Here is a 22307-nt window from a genome sequence, read left to right as displayed (position 1 = left end):
CTACCCCGGTTCTGAAGGTTATTCGTCGGTGGGGTCTGGGGATGGGGGAGATTAGGACTCTGTCGAGGAAATTCCTTGACAAGAGGGTCCTGTCTTCTCATTTCCAGAGGCCATTGGCGCTCAAGGACTGCCCAAGTCGGGATCTGGAGGTGGGTTTAGAGCTTTTGAATTCTATCAGGATCCCCTTGAAGTTTTGGGACTTGACTTGGCGCTGCTTCCATGGGAAACTGTGTGTGAGGGACAATCTGAAGTGCAGGAGCTCTGATGACCGGGGATGTCCCCGCGAAGAGTGTGGAGGCATGCTGGAAAGCATGGAGCATTTTCTGCTTCATTGTCCCTTTAACACAGAGGTTTACACCAGGGTGGGCGCTTCCATTGGTTGGCCTCGGCTGGCCAGTCTCTCCTATGCGGAATGGGCCTATGGGGCATTCAGAAACCTTGGAGGCTGGGACCGGTGCACTTTATTCCTAGTCAGCTCAGTGGTTAGGTACTACACGTGGAACGCACGGTGTTTAGTGTCGACGCAGCGTAAAATCCTCCCTGTGGATGTGGTGGTTAGGAACATTCTCGGTGACCTGGTGAAGGTGCGTTCTCTGGAGTACGAGAGGCTGGGTGCTGGCAGGGCCTCTCGTCTATGGAGGGGCTCTGCCTTTAAAGTGCCTTAGCCTGTTGTCTCCCCCTGGTGGTGGGCTGATGCTGGCACATTAGTCTTTTTGTTTTGAGCAGTTGGTTTATGGTAATATAGGGCTTGCAGGCGCTGAACTTGAGCTTTAGGGGTTTGTTGTTTGGCTTATAGTGTTATATGTATTTGTTATTGTATTTATTGTTGTAGTCTATTTGTATACTTATATATTGTTAGTCTGTGTATATTTTATGTAATGTATATATTGTATATATTGTGTGATGCCACCTGGGGATTGGGTTTAGTTTAGGTTGGGTGGTGGGTTAAAAAGGGGGGAGGGGGTTTGTATGGGACTTTTATAAATACAGAAAATCCTGGACTGGTTCATGGACGTCTGGTAACATGTACTGGGGGCATGGGATGCGGGACCAGCTCAGGGCCAAAAAAAAAAAAAAAAAAAAAAAAAAAAAAAATAGAAAAATAAAAATAAGTGGTGTTATTTTGTTTGTGTTGGTTTTTATTATTTTGTATATATTATTATTGTTGTTGTTGTTGTTATTCTTTTGGTATATCACTGGTATTGGGTTTTTGGTATTGCAACTGGGCCAGGAAAATCACATTTAGTATTAGTGTATATTAGTGTATATAGTTTATTAGTATGGTATGGGTATTATGGGTATTATAGGAATATGTCTTTTGTAAATATTGTATATATTTGTTTGTGTGCAGGAATGAGTGTGGGGTGGACCGGTGTTGTATTTTATGCTATGGTGTTGGTTTTATGATCGTTATATTGATATGTTCTGTCGGATATGATATGTTTATGTTTTGTAATTTTTTTATTGTTATGTTTGAAATTTTAATAAAAGATCTACAGGATATAACTCAGGATCAGTACAGGATAAGTAATGTTATGTATGTACACAGTGACCTCACCAGCAGAATAGTGAGTGCAGCTCTGCCTGCGACCACTACCTAAAGCCCATCCTGTCAGTTCACAATGTGACCCCCTTCGCTGACATTGGATATGAAGAACCACAATTTATGCAGGCCAACATGGCAATCTTTGAATAAGGACATTTTTTTTGTACTCGCCGTAATATCTCTTTCTCGTAGCCTTCATTGGGGGACACCTATACTGATGGGTATATGCTCTTGCCACTAGGAGGCGTTGACACTAGGAAAAAAAAGCTGGCTCCTCCCTGGCAGGATATACCCGCCCACTCGAAGTGAGGTAATCAGGCTATCCGGACAAGAATGAAGACATGGGTGGGTGCTGTGTCCCCCAATGAAAGCTATGAGAAAGATTTTATGGTGAGCACAAAAAAAATCTCCTTTTCTCGGTCGCTCTTCATTGGGGGACACAGAGACCATGGGACGTACCAAAGCAGTCCCTGGGGTGGGAAGAACAACACCAGAGAAAGGTAGTCAGTCCGGAGACTGAACCCCAGCCGGCTGTAAGACTCACGGATGAGACCCTGGGCTACGGCTTCAGTCAGCTTTTGGCCACGCTGCATCATACCAGGCTAAGATAGCGGGCGAGCAGGGGCAGTGGGGGACCTGGACCCAGGGTACAACCTCCAGGCGCTGGCCGTTGATAATAAGGGGTTGACGGCCTATACCCTTGTGTTCTGTGCCCCTTTGTCACATATGGGGGAACAGGTAGCGCCATGCTCCTGGACCCCCACCTGAAAATGCGAAACAAAAGGGAGGTAAAAAAGCTAACGAAACAGCCCTTCCTAGAAAACAATAAAAAGAGACCAGGTCTGGGGAGCGCCAGACCTGTGTCCGCCTCCTACTGACACTAGCTAAAACTGATTTCCCTCACTTCCAGTGGGCGGGTATATCCTGCCAGGGAGGAGACGACCTTTTTTCTTAGTGTCAGCGCCTCCTAGTGGTCAGAGCATATACCCCATGGTCTCAACAAGCAAAAAGAAAAATAGCCAGCACAACAACCTAATACACGGGTGCACACTGCTGTGGCAGATACAGAGTATACAAAAAAAGAGGTTTGCAGCAGCACACATTGGTCAAAAAATTGAGGCTCTTAGCGCACTTTTTGATCAAACCATGTCCCCCCATCCACCACAGGGAGGTGGCCTCATTTAGGATGGGACCCTAGCACAAATTCGGAGTCTAACGCTCGTATACACTGCTGGGGTGAGTGGATACGAGCGTTAGGCTCAGAATTTTTGCTAGGGTCCCATCCTAAATGAGGCCACCTCCCTGTGGTGGATGGGGGGACATGGTTTGATCAAAAAGTGCGCTAAGAGCCTCAATTTTTTGACCAATGTGTGCTGCTGCGATCTTCTTTTTTTGTATAACCCATGGTCTCTGTGTCCCCCAATGTAGAGCGACCGAGAAAATAATGTTCAGCGTATAATGCTCAAATAGAAACTCAATGTACAGAGGTCCCTCAACATACGATGGTAATCCGTTCCAAATGGACCATCGTTTGTCGAAACGATCGTATGTTGAGGGATCCTTGCAATGTAAAGTATAGGACAGTGGTCTACAACCTGCGGACCTCCAGATGTTTCAAAACTACAACTCCCAGCATGCCCGGACAGCCAACGGCTGTCCGGGCATGCTGGGAGTTGTAGTTTTGCAACATCTGGAGGTCTGCAGGTTGCAGATCACTGGTAGAGGAAGTTGTACTCACCTGTCTCCGCCTCTCCGGACCGTCACTGCTGCCCTGGATGTCGCCCCCCGACGCTCCGGCAAGGCCTCTGCTTCCCCGGCATCTTCGCTCTCGTCGCCACCATCACGTCGCTACGCACGCCGCTCCTATTGTATGACGTGATGACGACCATGCAGGGGATCCAGAAGAGGACGTGCCGGAGCCCCGAGGACAGGTGAGTGATCGTCAGCGGACCACACGGGGCACCGTAAACGGCTATCCGGCAGTGGCTGAAGCAGTCTGCGCTGCCGGATAGCCGTTTATGCGATGGCCCCGACATACAAAAGCATCGTATGTTGATGCTGCCTTCAACATGCGATGTCCTCTGAGAGGCCATCTTATGTTGAAATGATCGTATGTCGGGGCCATTGTAGGTCGGGGGGTCACTGTATCAGGAATCGGAAGCTCAAAATCCCTTCAAATGCAGAACAACAAAACTGTGTCAAACCCTAATCTACAATGCAAAGCCCCATTCACAGAAAATTATTTAGATCAGCATTTGTACTCAAAACTGTGAAAAGATCAAAATACAGGAAGAGGTGCACATCTTTACAATATCTAGCAGCCCCCCCTTTCCAGCTAAACAAAGCAGAAGAAGGGAGAGCACGGCCATCCTCCATAAAAGAAAGGTCTATTGTTTCTGTAAAAATCTGCAAAATTTTTTGCAAACCAGGCGATATGTGCCAAAATGTGGGAAATTTTACTGACAGGCGCAGACTTTTACATTCTCTCCCCCCCTTCTCCACAGTCTTTAGTAGGCACATCAGAAAAGTAAGAAAAAAGATGGGGCTGACAAGTTTTGAGCACCTTCAGCCCTCGTTCATAATTCACTTTCTCTCTGTCTCCCACCCACAGCAGAGAGCACTGTGGCCGGACTCAAAAAGAACTACACAACTTCCTCTGGAGCGTACAGCAGCTGATAAGTACTGGAAGGATTAAGATTTTTATATAGAAATAAATTACAAATCTGTGTAACTTTCTGGCACCAGTTGATTTAGAAAAAAAAAAATTCCACTGGAGTACCCCTTTAAGGGAGTCTATACTAGACTATGATATAGAACTGAAAACATTTACGGGAACAGATATGTAACACAACTATAACTTAACAGAGGGAGTCATGGGACATGTGCATGTAAAACCTAATTCTTGTCCTACGCTCCCTATGCAGTCTAAGGCTAGGAATACACTACACAAGATCTCCCGTCTCCCGCTTATTCCATACGCATTCCGCCAAAAACAGTATAATGTAAACGGTCCAGCGGACCCCATCAATTTCAATGGCACGAGCAGAGTCGACTAGTGTACGCGCAGGACATATGCGTTGTTTTAACCAGACTCAAAAGTGAAGCAGCCTGCACGTTTTAGTGAATGCATCAAAACTCAGTCACTAGGTGACTCTGTTCGGGCCATTGAAGTCAATGGGGTCCGCAGTATATGTCGGCATGCTGGTTATGGCAGGATGCCGACAGATCCGACTAACATAGTGTAAACCTATCCTAACCTTATACTCACGTGCCTGTAAAGCCTACCCTGACCTGTACACTGTATAACAGCAGCGTATTAGAGTATATAACAGTATGTGCAGTGTATAACATTATTCAAAACCTGGAAGTGTCTAATTTTACCATGATTTTGCAATTCAGTTATTGTTTTTTTTTTTTTTTTTTTTACAGACTCTTTGTAAGAAAACAGTAATTCTTCATAACCTCGACAACATGGGCACATACACTGAGGGTGCATGTATTCTCAATCGGGAGAGGGGAATAAGCCACTGCCAGACTCCTTTGTCCTCCTCCAGACTCCTCTGCCCCCCCCCCACCCCCCACCCAAGTTCTCTGTCCTCCTCCAGACTCCTCTGTCCCTTCCTCCAGACCCCTCCTTCCTCTCCTCCAAACTCCTCTGTCCTCCTCCAGACCCCTCTGTCCCCCCCAGACATCTCTGTATCCCTTAGGCTCCTCTGTCCTCCTTCAGACCCCTTTGTCCCCCCCCCCCCCAGACATCTCTGTATCCCTTAGGCTCCTCTGTCCTCCTTCAGACCCCTTTGTTCTCCTCCAGATGCCTCTGTCCTCCCTCCAGACTACATTGACCCGGTCCAGACCCCTCTCTCCTCCTCCAGACTCCTCTATCCCCCTCCAGACTCCTCTGCCCCCTCCAGACTTTTTTCTCCCCCTCCAGGCTTCTCTGCCCAAACCCCCCAGACCCCTCTGCCCTCCAGACTCCTCTTCCCCAACCCCCCAGACCCCTCTGTCTCCTACACCAGACTCCTTTCTCTCTCCCCCTTGCCCCAGACCCCTCTTTCTCCCTTCAGACTACATTGACCCCCTCCAGATGACTCTGTCCCTTTCTCCAGACCCCTCTTTCCTCTCCTCCAAACTCCTCTGTACCCTCCTCCAGACTCTCTGTCCACCCCAGACATCTCTGTATCGTGCAGACGCCTCTGTCCTCCCTTCAGATTCCTCTATCCTCCTCCAGACTCTTCTATCCGCCTCCAGACTCCTCTGTCTCCTACATCAGACTCCTCTGCCCCCCAGACATCTCTGTATCCTCCAGACCCCTCTGTCCTCCCTCAAGACCCCCCTGTCCTCCCTCCAGACTCCTCTATCCCCCTTCAGACTCCTCTGTCTCCTACACCAGACTCCTCTGCCTCCTCCAGACTCCTTTGGCCCCTCCAAGCTTCTCTGTCTCCTACACACGACTCCTCTGCCACCCCCCACCCCCAGACCCCACTTTCTTCTTTTCAGACTACACTGACCCCCCTCCAGACTCTGCCTACCACTCCAGAACCCTCTGTCCTCGTTCAGACTCCTCTGTCTTCCTCTGCCAGACCCCTTTGTCCCTCCAGACTCCTTTATCCTCCTTCAGACTCCTCTGTCCCCTCCTTCAGCCTCCTCAGTCCCCTCCAGACTCCTCCATGCCTCTGTCAGCTTATGTCACATGACAACAAAGAATCGAGCACATTAAAAACAGTCGGAACATCCCCCATACACAGAGGGTTGGCTGCTCCTGCAGAAACAGTTGTATTCATCTGAAGCTTATCTGATGTGTATGGCTGCCTGAACAGTATGTGCAACCTATAAGGGTATGTTTACATGCCAGGATTTTTGTTTTGCAAGAAGCCTACAGAAATACCTGCACTTGCTGCAGAAAAAAACTCAGTGCAAATGTATTACACTAAACTTTCAGCCACAGAAATTTCTTCCATAAACGTATCATGTGTGAACACACCTGAAATCAATGTATCCCCGTACAAGTGTTCACAGGTGAGTCTTACCATGGTCTTTGTGGCGAACATGTAATTCTCCCTGAGCTGGAACCCGTCCACATTCTCGATAATCAGCTCCGAGCTGTCACGAGACTGGAAGAAATCTGTGCTGCGCAGGACGGTCGAGGTGCCCCGGGGCTCATGGCGTTCCACGTAAACCGTGTTTGGTTTGTCTAGAGGAGCAAAGCCCCTGAGGGGAGAAGAAAGCGAACAGTATAACCAGATGAACAATGTTTGGAGGATCAAACCAATCTATAAGACAGTGTTTTCCAGCCAGGGTGCATGCTGGGAGTTGTAGTTTTGAAACAGCTGGAGGCACCCTGGGTGGTAAAAACTGCTATAAGATGTTACCACCGTCACACATGAGAGTACCCCAATCAATAAGACAGTATTTCCCACCCAATGTGCCTCCAGCTGTTGCAAAACTACAACTCCCAGCATGCCCGGACAGCCAACGGCTGTCCGGGCATGCTGGGAGTTGTAGTTTTGAAACAGCTGCAGGCACCCTGGGTGAGAAACCCTGCTATAAGATCACACATGAGAGTAACCTAATCAAACCAATCTATAAGACAGTATTTCGCACCCAGGGTGCCTCCAGCTGTTGCAAAACTACAACTTCCGACATGCGCGTCTATCCGGGCATGCTGGGAGTTGTAGTTTTGAAACAGCTGGAGGCACCCTGGGTGAGAAACAATGCTACAAGATGATACCCCCATCACACGATAGTAACCCACCATGTAATCACCTGGATATATCATGTGACTGCTGGACGTAACAGCATATGGACAAGTGTTAACTGTTGTAGTTTTGAAACAGCTGGAGGCACCCTGGGTGGGAAAAACTGCTATAAGATGTTACCACCATCACACATGAGAGTAACCCAATCAATAAGACAGTATTTCCCACCCAGGGTGCATCCAGCTGTTGCAACAGCCAACGGCTGTCCGGGCATGCTGGGAGTTGTAGTTTTGAAACAGCTGCAGGCACCCTGGGTGAGAAACCCTGCTATAAGATGTTACCACCATCACACCTGAGAGTAACTCAATCAAACCAATCAATAAGACAGTATTTCCCACCCAATGCGCCTCCAGCTGTTGCAAAACTACCAACGGCTGTCCGGGCATGCTGGGAGCTGTAGTTTTAAAACAGCTGGAGGCACCCTGGGTGAAAAACAATGCTATAAGATGTTACCGCCATCACACATGAGAGTAACTCAATCAAACCAATCTATAAGAGAGTATTTCCCACCCAATGTGCCTCCAGCTGTTGCAAAACTACAACTCCCAGCATGCCCGGACAGCCAACGGCTGTCCAGGCATGCTGGGAGTTGTAGTTTTGAAACAGCTGCAGGCACCCTGGGTGAGAAACCCTGCTATAAGATCACACATGAGAGTAACCTAATCAAACCAATCTATAAGAAAGTATTTCCCACCCAGGATGCCTCCCGCTGTTGCAAAACTACCAACGGCTGTCCGGGCATGCTGGGAGCTGTAGTTTTAAAACAGCTGGAGGCACCCTGGGTGAAAAACAATGCTATACGATGTTACCGCCATCACACGAGACTAACCCACCATGTAATCACCTGGTTATATCATGTGACTGCTGGACGCAACACCATATGGACAAGTGCTACCCGTGGCCACTAAATATAAACATTTATTGTCAATTTTCTTAATTTTAAATTATTGCAACTTTGGTAACAGTCAGATTAATTAGAGGTCCTACAAATATCAGAGAAAACTGAGGAATTGGTTCATTTTCGGTAATTCTGTGACATAATTTATGGACTATTTTCCGGGATGCAGCTGACATCTATCAGACCGATGACCCATGGCTGCGGGATCTCCAGACATCTCTGAATAAATGATGTCGGCACTTACCAGTAGAAGGACTTGACGTGCTCCTGAATCATGATCCATGTCTGCCCAAAATCTTCAGACTTCCAAAGCTTAAAAAAAAAGAAAAAAAAAAAGGATTAGGGTTTTCTACATGGAGGATGCTGTGAATATTTTGCCGATTTTTCCCCTTCTGCAAAAAAGCCAAAATAAAAAAATATATATATATATTTTTTTTTAAATCTGCATCATTGTGGATTTTACTGTGTTGTTAAAGGGGCACTCCGGTGAAAAACAAATGTTTTCAAATCAGCTGTTTCCAGAAAGTTAAGCAGATTTGTAAATTACTTTCATATTAAAATCTTAATCCTCCCAGTAGTTATGAGCTGCTGTATGCTACACAGGAAGTTGTGTCGTTCTTTTCAGTCTGACCACAGTGCTCTCTGCTGACACCTCTGTCCATGTCAGGAACTGCCCAGAGCAGGATACATTTTCTATGGAGATTTGCTTCTACCTTGTACAGTTCCTGACTAGTGTTGAGCGCGAAAATTCACAATTTGAATATTTATTGCGAACTTCGCATATTTGTGAAAATGGTGAATATAGCACTATATATTTGCAATTACGAATATTCGTAATTTTTTTCCCCCACAGAACACATGACAGTGATCTCATCCCTCCCTGCTTCCAGCTTGTGTGAAGCCTCCTATACTATTTACTGTATTGGACTGGAGAGCAAATTTCCGTGAATATTCGCGAATATCCTCATATTCGCAAATATCGTCACTAAAGAATATTAGGAGATAGATCGATGGATAGATGGATAATATAGATAGACAGGTAGTTATCCGCATGCGCACACGTGCATGCGAAAATAACCGCGAATATATGGAATATGCGAATTTCGCGAATATAGGACGAATATTCGTCCATATAATCAGGAAATATCGCAAATTCAAATATGGCCTATGCCGCTCATCACTATTCCTGACATGGACAGAGGGGGCAGCAGAGAGCACTGTGGTCAGACTGGAAAGAACTACGATACACAACTTCCTGTGGAGCATACAGCAGCTGATAAGTACTGGAAGGATTAAGATTTTTATACAGAAGTCATTTACAAATCTGTATAACTTTCTGGCATCGGTTGATTTGAAAAAAAAAAAAATAAAGAAAAAACATTTGTTTTCCACTGGTGTATCCCTTTAAATACACTGAAAGAATTTATTAAAACATGTTCACCGTGAATGTTCTGGATTTTAGGCATAACTGCGCCTTACCTGCTTGTTGGGGTGCAGTTTGTCGTACCCCAGCACCAGGTTGGTATCGTTGCTATGCAGGAGGAGATCGGTCGGCTTGAACGGCACAGAAAAACTCTTCACGGTGACGCAGAAATCGGTCGTGATCCACAAGTAGTTGGCATCGGCGTCGACAAAGATGTACTGAACGGGAGTGAAAAAAATAAATAAATCAGGGCGCAAGAAATGGTGTTGTTAATGGTCAGGTGACCTATACTGCGCCTCGCTGCGCTCTGAAAATAATACGGTGACAAGTATCACACTGAGCAATGTCCCTGGAGGTGGTTGTCACATTTGGCGGAGTTAATGGCTGATGCTCTAAATAGATCTCCAAGGGGGAGATTTATCAAAACCTGTCCAGAGGAAAAGTTGCTGAGTTGCCCATAGCAACCAATCAGATCGCTTCTTTCACTTTTGAAAAGGCCTCTGCAAAATGAAAGTAGCGATCTGATTGGTTGCTATGGGCAACTGGACAACTTTTCCTCTTCACAGGTTTTGATAAATCTCCCCCCCAAGACTGCGCACATCTGTGTATTGAACATTATACTAGAGTTTTACTACGGCAGTGGTCTCCAAGCATTGCAAAACTACAACTCCCAGCATGCCCTGGCAGCCAAAGGCTGCCAGGGCATGCTGGAAGTTGTAGTTTGGCAATGTCTGAAGAGCTGCAGGTTGGGGGAATAGGACGAATTGGGGCAGGACATCAAAGGTTGTCAGGGCATAATAGGAGCCACAGGTTGGAGAACAATGTCCGAATTGTTGTTAAAGGGGGTATTCCAGGAAAAAAACTTTTTTTATATATATCAACTGGCTCCAGAAAGTTAAACAGATTTGTAAATTACTTCTATTAAAAAATCTTGATCCTTTCAGTACTTATGAGCTGCTGAAGTTAAGGTTGTTCTTTTCTGTCTAAGTGCTCTCTGATGACACCTGTCTCGGGAAGCGCCCAGTTTAGAAGCAAATCCCCATAGAAAACCTCTTCTAAACTGTGTCATCAGAGAGCACTTAGACAGAAAAGAACAACCTTAACTTCAGAAGGTCATAAGTACTGAAAGGATTAAGATTTTTTTTATAGAAGTAATTTACAAATCTGTTTAACTTTCTGGAGCCAGTTGATATATAAAAAAAAGTTTTTTCCTGGATAAACCCCTTTAAGGTCCTTTAGTCTCATCTAAATGAAGCCAAATCACGATGGCTATGTTCACACGTCGGAATTTCTGTGCAGCAATTCCGCATTGGAATTCTGCAGGGAAATTCTGCAGCAGTAGAATTCAATGGGATTATGCTGCGCTGTGCACACCTCACAATTTCTGTGCCACGTAAATTCTAATTCCGGTGTCCACAGAAAGAATGAACACGTCCACTCTTTCTGCGGACTCTGCGCGGAATGCATAGCTGTCTATGAGAAGGCACATTCCCTTGTAATGCCGCCACCGGCAGCCTGTGAAATGTTGAACATAGCCTAATAGTAGGTTTACACTGCGTTACTGCACCCAGTAGTTGTATCTGTCGGCATCTTGCCAAAAACAGGTTGCCGAGGTATACTGTGAACAGGAGCAGCGGACCCCATTCATTTCTATGGTCCAATTGAGTCACCTAGTTACTCTGTTCTGGCTCCATGCGTTATTTTCAGCAGACTCAAAAGCGCAGTAACTTAGGTGTCTCTGTTCAGCCATAAAAATCAATGGGGGTCCGCTGCTCGTTAAAGAAGATCTGCAGTGTAAGACACTTATCCCCTAATACCCGCAGGATAGGGGATAACAGTCTGATCGCGAGGGGAGGGGCGTCTGAACACCCCCGCAATCTTCTGTACGGGAAGGCGCACAGGAGGCATGTCGGCCGCAGCATGACGCCACGGAAGACACGCCCCCTCCATGCATCTCTATGCAGCGTTCGTGCATACCCGCCTCTCCTATAGAGCTGTAGGGGGGGCAATGCCTGGTCTCCGTATAGGAGATCGAGGGGGGTCCCAGAGGTCGGACCTACCACGATCAGACACCCACAGGATAGGGGACAAGTGTCTTACACTGCAGTTCTCCTTTAAACCTACTATTATAGCCCGTGGGAGGGGGATCTACAGTAAAACCAGGACGTATTGATAAATCTAAGTGCAATCTTTTTTTAATCTCCTGTACTGCCACTTGTTAAACTGCTAAACCCCTGAATCTATTATGTTTGGGTCACATATAATAGAAATTTCAGGACAATTTTGTTCCTGTTCTTAGGATCCTTCAGGGTCCCGGCTGCCAGACCCCCACTGATCAGCTTGGTATTACCAAGTCTGCATACAGTGACCCCCCCGACCTACGATGGCCCCGACATACGTTCATTTCAACATACGATGGCCTCTCAGAGGCAGCATCAACATACGATGCTTTTGTATGTCGGGGCTATCGCATAAACGGCTATCCGGCCGCGCAGACTGCTTCAGCTGCCACCGGATAGCCGTTTACGGTGCCCCATGTGGTCCGCTGACGATCACTTACCTGTCCTCGGGGCTCCGGTGCGTCCTCTTCTGGATCCCCTGCATCGTCGGTGCTCTCCATCGTCGTCATCGCATCGCTGCGCACGCTGTCCCGTCATCCAATAGGAGCGGCGTGCGTAGCGACGTGATGGCGGCGACGGAGAGCGAGGATGCCGGGGAAGAAGAGGCCTTGCCGGAGCGTTAGGGACACCCCGGGGACGCGGCGACAGTGATGGACGGCGACATGCAGGGCAGCGGTGACGGTACGGAACGGCGGGGACACGTGAGTATAACCTCCAATACCAGTGGTCTTCAACCTGCGGACCTCCAGATGTTGCAAAACTACAACTCCCAGCATGCCCGGACTACTTTGTCACCATGTTGCATGTTGCTGCTCCATTCTATCTGCTAAGACGCCTTGTTACCCTCTCACACTTCCTCTCTCTCTTTTTTCGTCTATAGGTGGCTCATCCCCAGGTAACAATGTCGCCCCACCACCCATGACGTGAACGCAGCTATAGCATCAGATAGTTACCCGCTTGTTGTCAACAGGACTGTGGAAGAACTGGGCCACGGTGGGAACTTTGTGGTCATCATTCGGGTATCGGAACTTGTCAGATATTCTCTTGAAGCTTTTTCCATAATCATAAGATACATAGACCTGAGAATTAGATGAACATACAGCATTATATACAGCATTATATACAGCATTATATACAGCACTATATACAGCACTATATACAGCACTATATACAGCATTATATACAGCATTATATACAGCATTATATACAGCATTATATACAGCACTATATACAGCACTATATACAGCACTATATACAGCACTATATACAGCATTATATACAGCATTATATACAGCATTATATACAGCACTATATACAGCATTATATACAGCACTATATACAGCACTATATACAGCATTATATACAGCACTATATACAGCATTATATACAGCATTATATACAGCATTATATACAGCACTATATACAGCACTATATACAGCACTATATACAGCATTATATACAGCACTATATACAGCATTATATACAGCATTGTATACAGCACTATATACAGCACTATATACAGCATTATATACAGCATTATATACAGCATTGTATACAGCACTATATACAGCACTATATACAGCATTATATACAGCATTATATACAGCACTATATACAGCACTATATACAGCACTATATACAGCACTATATACAGCACTATATACAGCATTATATACAGCATTATATACAGCATTATATACAGCATTATATACAGCACTATATACAGCACTATATACAGCACTATATACAGCACTATATACAGCACTATATACAGCACTATATACAGCATTATATACAGCATTATATACAGCATTATATACAGCATTGTATACAGCATTGTATACAGCATTGTATACAGCACTGTATACAGCACTATATACAGCATTATATACAGCACTATATACAGCACTATATACAGCATTATATACAGCATTATATACAGCACTATATACAGCACTATATACAGCACTATATACAGCATTATATACAGCATTATATACAGCATTGTATACAGCACTATATACAGCATTATATACAGCACTATATACAGCACTATATACAGCATTATATACAGCATTATATACAGCATTATATACAGCACTATATACAGCATTATATACAGCATTATATACAGCACTATATACAGCATTATATACAGCACTATATACAGCACTATATACAGCATTATATACAGCACTATATACAGCACTATATACAGCATTATATACAGCATTATATACAGCACTATATACAGCACTATATACAGCACTATATACAGCATTATATACAGCATTGTATACAGCACTGTATACAGCACTATATACAGCATTATATACAGCATTATATACAGCACTATATACAGCACTATATACAGCATTATATACAGCATTATATACAGCATTATATACAGCACTATATACAGCACTATATACAGCATTATATACAGCACTATATACAGCACTATATACAGCACTATATACAGCATTATATACAGCACTATATACAGCACTATATACAGCACTATATACAGCATTATATATACAGGGCGGGACAAAAGCAGGCATGAGCTTAAAGAGAACCAAGCAGCAGATTTTGCCATACATAACGCTAGACAACGCTTTGTATATGGTAAACTCTGTATCCTTACATTCCCCGGGGGACGTTTTTGCCCCCAGGGATGGTGAGGATATGAAGTTATAAAGTCCCTCCCAGCCACCCCGTAAGTAGTCCCCTGGGCGGGGAGTTATACTTACCAGGTCCTGCCACTTCGGCTCTGGTCCCGCCCCCTCCGATTGATGGCTCATGTCATCACTCTGCTCCGTATGCTTATGGAAAAGAGTGATGACGCGAGCCAACAATCAATCGGAGGGGGCGGGACCAGAGCCGAAGCGACAGGACCTGGTAAGTATAACTCCCCGCCCAGGGGACTACTAATGGGGTGGCTGGGAGGGACTTTATAACTTCATATCCTCACCATCCCTGGGGGCAAAAACATTCTCAGAGGATGGTGAGGACAAAGATTTTACCATATTTAACATGTTGTCAAGCATTATATATGGTAAAATCTGCTGCTTGCTTCCCTTTAAAGAGGTAATACAGTGGGAAAATGTTTTTTTAAATCAACTGGTGCCAGAAAGTTAAACATATTTGTAAATTACTTCTATTTAAAAACCTTAATCCTTCCAGTACTTATCAGCTGCTGTATGCTCCACAGGAAGGTCTTCTCTTATTGAATTTCTTTCCAGTCTGACCCCAGTGTTCTCTGCTGACACCTCTGTTCATGTCAGGAACTGTCCAGAGTAGGAGCAAATCCCTGTAGCAAACCTCTCCTGCTCTGGACAGTTCCTGATATGGACAGAGGTGTCAGCAGAGAGCACTGTGGTCAGACTGGAAAGAACTACACAACTTCCTCTGGAGCATAGAGCAGCTGATAATTACTGGAAGGATTAAAAATTTTTAAATAGAAGTAACTTACAAATCTGTTTGGCAACTTTCTGGCTGCAGTTGATTTAAAAAAAACTATTTCCACCGGAGTACCCCTTTAAGCTCATGCCTACCACTGTAGGCATGTTGTAAAACACATCCCTTATACACAGGATAGAGGATAGTGTCTGATCACTGGGACCCCACAAATGAGAACTCACGTTGCTGCTTTTGGTGCCCAGGGCGCCCAGGCTGTCTCTGGTGAGACCCACGATGACGTTGCTTCTCTCTCCCGCCCAATGGACGACGATCTGATTGTGAGAGTCATTGAGGCTGACCTGGAACATGAGGCAAAGGATTATTATAATCCATGATAGCTACTATAACACTATAAATGTCTCACACTTCTTACAGTGGGGATCAAAAGTTTGGGCACCCCAGGTGAAGATTTGTATTAATGTGCATAAAGAAGCCAAGGAAAGATGGAAAAATCTCCAAAAGGCATCAAATAACAGATTAGACATTCTTATAATATGTCAACAAAAGTTAGATTTTATTTCCATCATTTACACTCAAAATAACAGAAAACAAAAAAAAATGGCGTCTGAGTTAATATCTTGTACTGCCCCCTTTGGCAAGTACCACAGCTTGTAACCAGCCAAGAGTCCTTCACTTCTTGTTTGAGGTATCTTTGCCCATTCTTCCTTACAAAAGTCTTCCAGTTCTTTGAGATTTCTGGGCTGTCTGTCACGCACAGCTCTTTTAAGGTCTATCCATAGATTTTCAATCATTATACTTGTGTATCGGCGCACATAAAAGGAGCACCCATATGGGAATACACTTACTTAGTATACTTGGTTTGTTGTTTTCTGTGTGAGATGGACAAATTCTGATAATGTGCTGATATTAGTTCCGTTCACTGGACAAAAAAAATCGGGAGAAATACCTTTGAATAAACGATCCAGTAAGGCTAGGTTTCCACTTGGGTTTTTTTTCTGGCAGTTTTTGGAGATCTGCCACTGCAGTTTTTGAGCCAAAGCCAGAAATGTATTCAAAAGGAATAGGACATATAAAGGAAGGACTTGTACTTCTCCTCCCTTATGGATCCACTTCTGAATTTGGCTCAAAAACTGCAGTGGCAGATATCCAAAAACTGCCAGAAAAAAACCCAAGTGGAAACTTAGCCTAATTGTGTCTATATTGTTGCAGATTTAAAGAGTAGCTCCCACCATCCTATTTTTTTTTTCTGCCCCTGCCTATTGCCAATCTATCCCTAACCCCCTCCCTGCTTTTAATTTTTATTTTTACTATATTAAAAATGCCTTTTGTCTGCCTGGCAGTGTGCTCACTACCAGGCAGACTTCCCCAACAGGCACCACGTCAATGATGCTTGCTGGGGACAACACTTCCGCCCTTAGTTCATCTACACAGGGTGCCTCCAGCTGTTTCATCACTACAACTCCCAGCAAACATCTATTGGCTGTCAGGGCATGCTGGGAGTTGTAGTATTGAAACAGCTGGAGGCACCCTGTGTAGATAAACTATTAGTTACATGCGGCGCTAGCCCGTCCCCTCCTTCTCCTCCCCCCCCCCTGCACCATACCCCGTTCCCTCCACCACAACACCCCCCCCCCCCATTCCACTTACTGCAGAGTCTGGGCGTGCAGGGACAGCGGCAGCGACGAGGCGGAGGCGGCAATGTGCGGGAGGAGTGGCCTCCCAGCCAGTGGCCGGGGAGCCAATGCGCTCGCTCCCTGCCTGTCTGATTGACAGGCAGGGAGCGAGCGCAGGCTGAATGAAAAAGGACCGATGCCCGGCCACTGCAGCCGGCCACTAGGAGGGAGACCCCTAGTGGCCGGATTTCAAATGTAAATTAAACTATTTTAATTAAAAAAAAAATAATAAAAGTATATTAGAGATATGTTGTAGTACATAAGTACTACAACATATCAAAAAATAAAGTTGGTGACAGTGCCCATTTAAACAACATGTATTGACTTAGTATCACTTTGTACTGTTACAGAGAAACTTACTTAGGTGCCTCTGTTGAGATTTATCTATAATGAAAGTAAATGCCGACTCCGCACCGCACTGGACGGCGTTCACAGTGTAGTTCTGATTTTGTTGCTGTATATATATATATGAAATAGATCAATAGTTATATATTGTTTAGATTAGTGCTGGGCGATATGACCAAAAATGAGTATCATGGTATTTTTCTAAAGTATCACAGTATCACGGTATTTATTAATTTTTTTTACATTGAGACTTGCATTGAGGTGGCGTAGCGGAACTAAATGGGCTTTTGGAACTAAATGATCTGGACACTGGGGCAGTGGAGTAGCCTTTTAAATAGATGTAACAAACAACACTACAGCCTCCAGCTGTTACAAATCTACAACTCCCAGCATGTTGGACTATATAGTAGTATAAAGTATAGGTCAGTGTTTCCCAACCAGGGGCGCCTCCAGCTGTTGCAAAACTACAACTCCCAGCATGTTGGACTATATAGTAGTGTATAGTATAGGTCAGTGTTTCCCAACCAGGGGTGCCTCCAGCTGTTGCAAAACTACAACTCCCAGCATGTTGGACTATATAGTAGTGTATAGTATAGGTCAGTGTTTCCCAACCAGGGGCGCCTCCAGCTGTTGCAAAAGTACAACTCCCAGCATGTTGGACTATATAGTAGTGTATAGTATAGGTCAGTGTTTCCCAACCAGGGGTGCCTCCAGCTGTTGCAAAATTACAACTCCCAGCATGTTGGACTATATAGTAGTGTATAGTATAGGTCAGTGTTTCCCAACTAGGGGTGCCTCCAGCTGTTGCAAAACTACTACTCCCAGCATGTTGGACTATATAGTAGTATATAGAATAGGTCAGTGTTTCCCAACCAGGGTGCCTCCAGCTGTTGCAAAACTACAACTCCCAGCATGTTGGACTATATAGTAGTGTATAGTATAGGTCAGTGTTTCCCAACTAGGGGTGCCTCCAGCTGTTGCAAAACTACTACTCCCAGCATGCCCGGACAGCCGTTGGCTGTCCGGGCATGCTGGGAGTTGTAGTTTTGCAACAGCTGGAGGGCCTACTGTAGGTATAGTATATTATACAGACCCCTGTCCATCCCAGACCCCTGACTCACCTTCCCAGTTGCTGCAGGGACCGTCCGGGGAGGGTGGTCCGGGTCATCCATCCTTCCTGTAGTGTCCGGCGGCATTCCGGGTGGAGGGTGAACCGGTCCGGGCTGTCCTTCTCCGGGGGTCCTCTTCTCCACTCGTCCGTGCGCAGCGATGCACCTGACGTCACGGGCGTAGCGGCGTCTATGCAGCGTACTAGGCCGAAGCCTGCCCGGAGTGGAGAAGAGGACCCCCGGAGAAGGAGGACAGCCCGGACCGGTTCACCCTCCACCCGGAATGCCACCGGACACTACAGGAAGGATGGATGGCCCGGACCACCCCATTACGGGTAAGTTTAATTTTTTTTATTGACTCGGAGGGTGGGGGAGGGGCCCGATATAGCGGTATGGGCAAAAATCCATACCGTGGGAGAAAAAAAAATGGTATCCGGATCATACCGGTATACCGCCCAGCACTAGTTTAGATTATCCAAGAAGTTTTTCTTGGATAATCTAAACGATATATAACTATTGATCTATTTCATATATATATATATATATATATATACAGCGACAAAATCAGTACTACACTGTGAACGCCGTCCAGTGCGGTGCGGAGTCGGCATTTACTTTCATTATAGATAAATCTCAACAGAGGCACCTAAGTAAGTTTCTCTGTAACAGTACAAAGTGATACTAAGTCAATACATGTTGTTTAAATCTGCAACAATATAGACACAATTACTGGATCGTTTAGCCAAAGGTATTTCTCCCGATTTCTTTTGTCCAGTGAATGGAACTATTATCAGCACATTATCAGAATTTGTCCATCTCACACAGAAAACAACAAACCAAGTATACTAAGTAAGTGTATTCCCATATGGGTGCTCCTTTTATGTGCGCCGATACACAAGTATAATTTTCCTTTCAGTCTATACCACTTTTGGGCCCCAGCCAGGACCCATATTGTTGTATCTTGGCTGCCTAAAAACGGAACCATTCCTGCGCCAGTGATTATATATATTCTTGATTTTCAATTATGTTGAGGTCAGGAGATTGTGAAGGCCATGGCAAAACCTTCAGTTTACGCCTCTCGATGTAATCCCCCGTGGATTTTAGGATCCCCCGTTTAGGATCATTATCCATTTGTAGAAGCCATCCTCTCTTTAACTTCAGCTTTTTCACAGATGGCATCAAGTTAGCATCCAAAATTTGCTGACATTTTATTGAATCCATTTTTCTTTCTACTCGTGAGATGTTCCCCGTGCCAATGGCTGCAATTCAACCTCAAAGCACAATTAATCCACCCCCATGCTTAACAGTTGGACAGAGGTTCTTTTCATTAAATTCTGTTCCCTTTCTTCTCCAAACGTACCTTTGCTCATTCCGGGCCAAAAAGTTCAATTTTAACCTCATCGGTCCACAGAACTTGTTTCCAAAATGCATCAGGCTTGTCTATATGTTCATTTGCAAAGTTCAAACGCTGATTTTTGTGGTGAGGACGTAGAAGAGGTTTTCTTCTGATGACTCTTCCATGAAGACCATATTTGTAAGGGTATTTCTTTATAGTGGAATAGTGTACCACAACTCCAGTGTCTGCCAGATCTTTCTGGAGGGATTGTGCAGTCAAAAGTGGGTTTTGAATTGTTTTTCTCACAATACTGCGAGCTGTTCTGTCTGATATTTTTCTTGGTCTTCCAGATCTTGCTTTAACTTCCACTGTTCCTGATGACTGCCATTTCTTAATTACATTCCGAACAGAGGATATTGACATCTGAAAACGTTTTGCTATCTTCTTATAGCCTTCTCCAGCTTTGTGAGCGTCAACTATTTTCAGTTTCAGATTTCTAGACAACTGCTTAGAAGAACCCATGGTGCTGATTGTTGGGGCAAGGTCAGATGAGTCTGGGCATTTAAAACCTTTGAGATTGACATCACCTGGTCTTCCAAGATGATGATTGAGAACAATCCATGACACTGGCAGGTCTCAGCTTTGCAAAGGGGGAAGTGCATGCTATAAATTCTGCAGGGTGCCCAAACTTTTGCCAACACCATTTTTTTTTTCTATTATTTTGAAAGTGTAAATGATGGAAATAAAATGTAACTTTTGTTGACATATTATAAGAATGTCTAATCTGTAATTTGATGCCTTTTGGAGATTTTTCCATCTTTCCTTGGCTTCTTTATGCACATTAATACACATTTTTACCTGGGGTGCCCAAACTTTTGATCCCCACTGTAATCAATACATATCAGTATTTTTGTACCTCTGCTGGCTGTCAGTAAACGGGCACATCCAGGAGCCTGAACCCCCAGCAGAGATAAGAATAAAGATGAAGGAATTGTTACAATGTACATTATATGTGACTGATATCAGCCGCTCCTCTTATAACGCTCCAGTACCTCCGTATAACCTCTATAGACATTACATTATATGTGCACATCTCCCACACTTTTCCAGACTCCTGAATGTAAATTTTGCAATAGTGATTCTGGGAAAGCTGGGGCAACAAAGTTAACCTTGAATAAGATACAGGACTAAAAGGAGACGAGGAGGAGGAGGAGGTGTTATTTTGCCTCTAGATAATATCTGCATTGCAAATACTGAGACAGCCTCTTCTGCATTATTAATACCACGGATGTGAATTCGCACGTACAGGCCGTGAATTTCATCGCCGCGCAGAACAAACCAACAAGCCTGTGAGAGCACATCCTGACGGCGGCTCTGCCATAAATCCTCTGTGCTGCTGTTAGGTTGTGTTCAGCCCTTCCTGTACATGTGATGGGGATGAACCTTCATGTCCAACGTTACATTTTGTTTGTCTAGACTTAAGTAAATAAAGTTTCATCATTGTGCGATAAAATTCCTCAGCATTTCCAAGAGCTCTGCATGCTGTCACAGGACGGAAACATGCCCTGGGTAAATCTGGGGGCTAAAACCTATACAGACCTTATGCCCGGTGTAAACTATCCTCTATGGCAGTGGTCTCCAAACTGTGGCCCTCCAGCTGTTGCAAAACTACAACTCCCAGCATGCCCGGACAGCCAGCTGGGAGTTGTAGTTTTGCAACAGCTGAATGCACCATGGTTGGGAAACACTGATCTAGAGATTGAACACCTGTATTCATTGGCAATACCTGGGAGGGGGGCTAATACTTTTGCACAGTCTGACAAGCATAGAGCACTAGAGCCATCTTGAAGGGGGCTAAAGCTTTTGCACAGTGTGACAAACATGCAGCAGTGGAGACGTTTGGGAGGGGGCTAATACTTTGCACAGTGTGACTAACATGCAGTATTTGAGAAATCGAAGAGGGGGCTAATACTTTTGCACAGTGTGACTAACATGCAGTATTTGAGAAATCGAAGAGGGGGCTAATACTTTTGCACAGTGTGACTAACATGCAGTATTTGAGAAATCGAAGAGGGGGCTAATACTTTTGCACAGTGTGACTAACATGCAGTATTTGAGAAATCGAAGAGGGGGCTAATACTTTTGCACAGTGTGACTAACATGCAGTATTTGAGAAATCGAAGAGGGGGCTAATACTGCATGTTAGTCACACTGTGCAAAAGTATTAGCCCCCTCTTCGATTTCTCAAATACTGCATGTTAGTCACACTGTGCAAAAATATTTGAGAAATCGAAGAGGGGGCTAATACTTTTGCACAGTGTGACTAACATGCAGTATTTGAGAAATCGTGGAGGGGGCTAATACTTTTGCAGAGTGTGACTAACATGCAGTATTTGAGAAATCGAAGAGGGGGCTAATAGTTTTGCACAGTGTGACTAACATGCAGTATTTGAGAAATCGAAGAGGGGGCTAATAGTTTTGCACAGTGTGACTTACATGCAGTATTTGAGAAATCGTGGAGGGGGCTAATAGTTTTGCACAGTGTGACTAACATGCAGCACTGGAGACTTATGAGGGGGGCTAATTCTTTTGCACAGTGTGACTAACATGCAGTATTTGAGATATCGTGGAGGGGGCTAATACTTTTGCACAGTGTGATTAAGATGCAGTATTTGAGA

General features: G+C 44.8%; 1 protein-coding gene across 1 annotated transcript in view; it reads right to left on the bottom strand.

Moving 5' to 3' along the window:
* SORL1 (sortilin related receptor 1) overlaps positions 1-22307 on the bottom strand; it is a 161985-nt gene that overhangs the window by 113826 nt on the left and 25852 nt on the right. Inside the window, 5 exon segments of the mRNA XM_056544046.1 lie at positions 6574-6754; positions 8445-8512; positions 9680-9841; positions 12697-12822; positions 15388-15504. Of these exon segments, the coding sequence (XP_056400021.1) occupies positions 6574-6754; positions 8445-8512; positions 9680-9841; positions 12697-12822; positions 15388-15504 (654 nt within the window).

Source organism: Hyla sarda, chromosome 10, assembly GCF_029499605.1.
Source record: "Hyla sarda isolate aHylSar1 chromosome 10, aHylSar1.hap1, whole genome shotgun sequence".
Taxonomy (NCBI): Eukaryota; Metazoa; Chordata; class Amphibia; order Anura; family Hylidae; genus Hyla; species Hyla sarda.
This window is presented reverse-complemented; position numbering and strand designations above follow the sequence as displayed.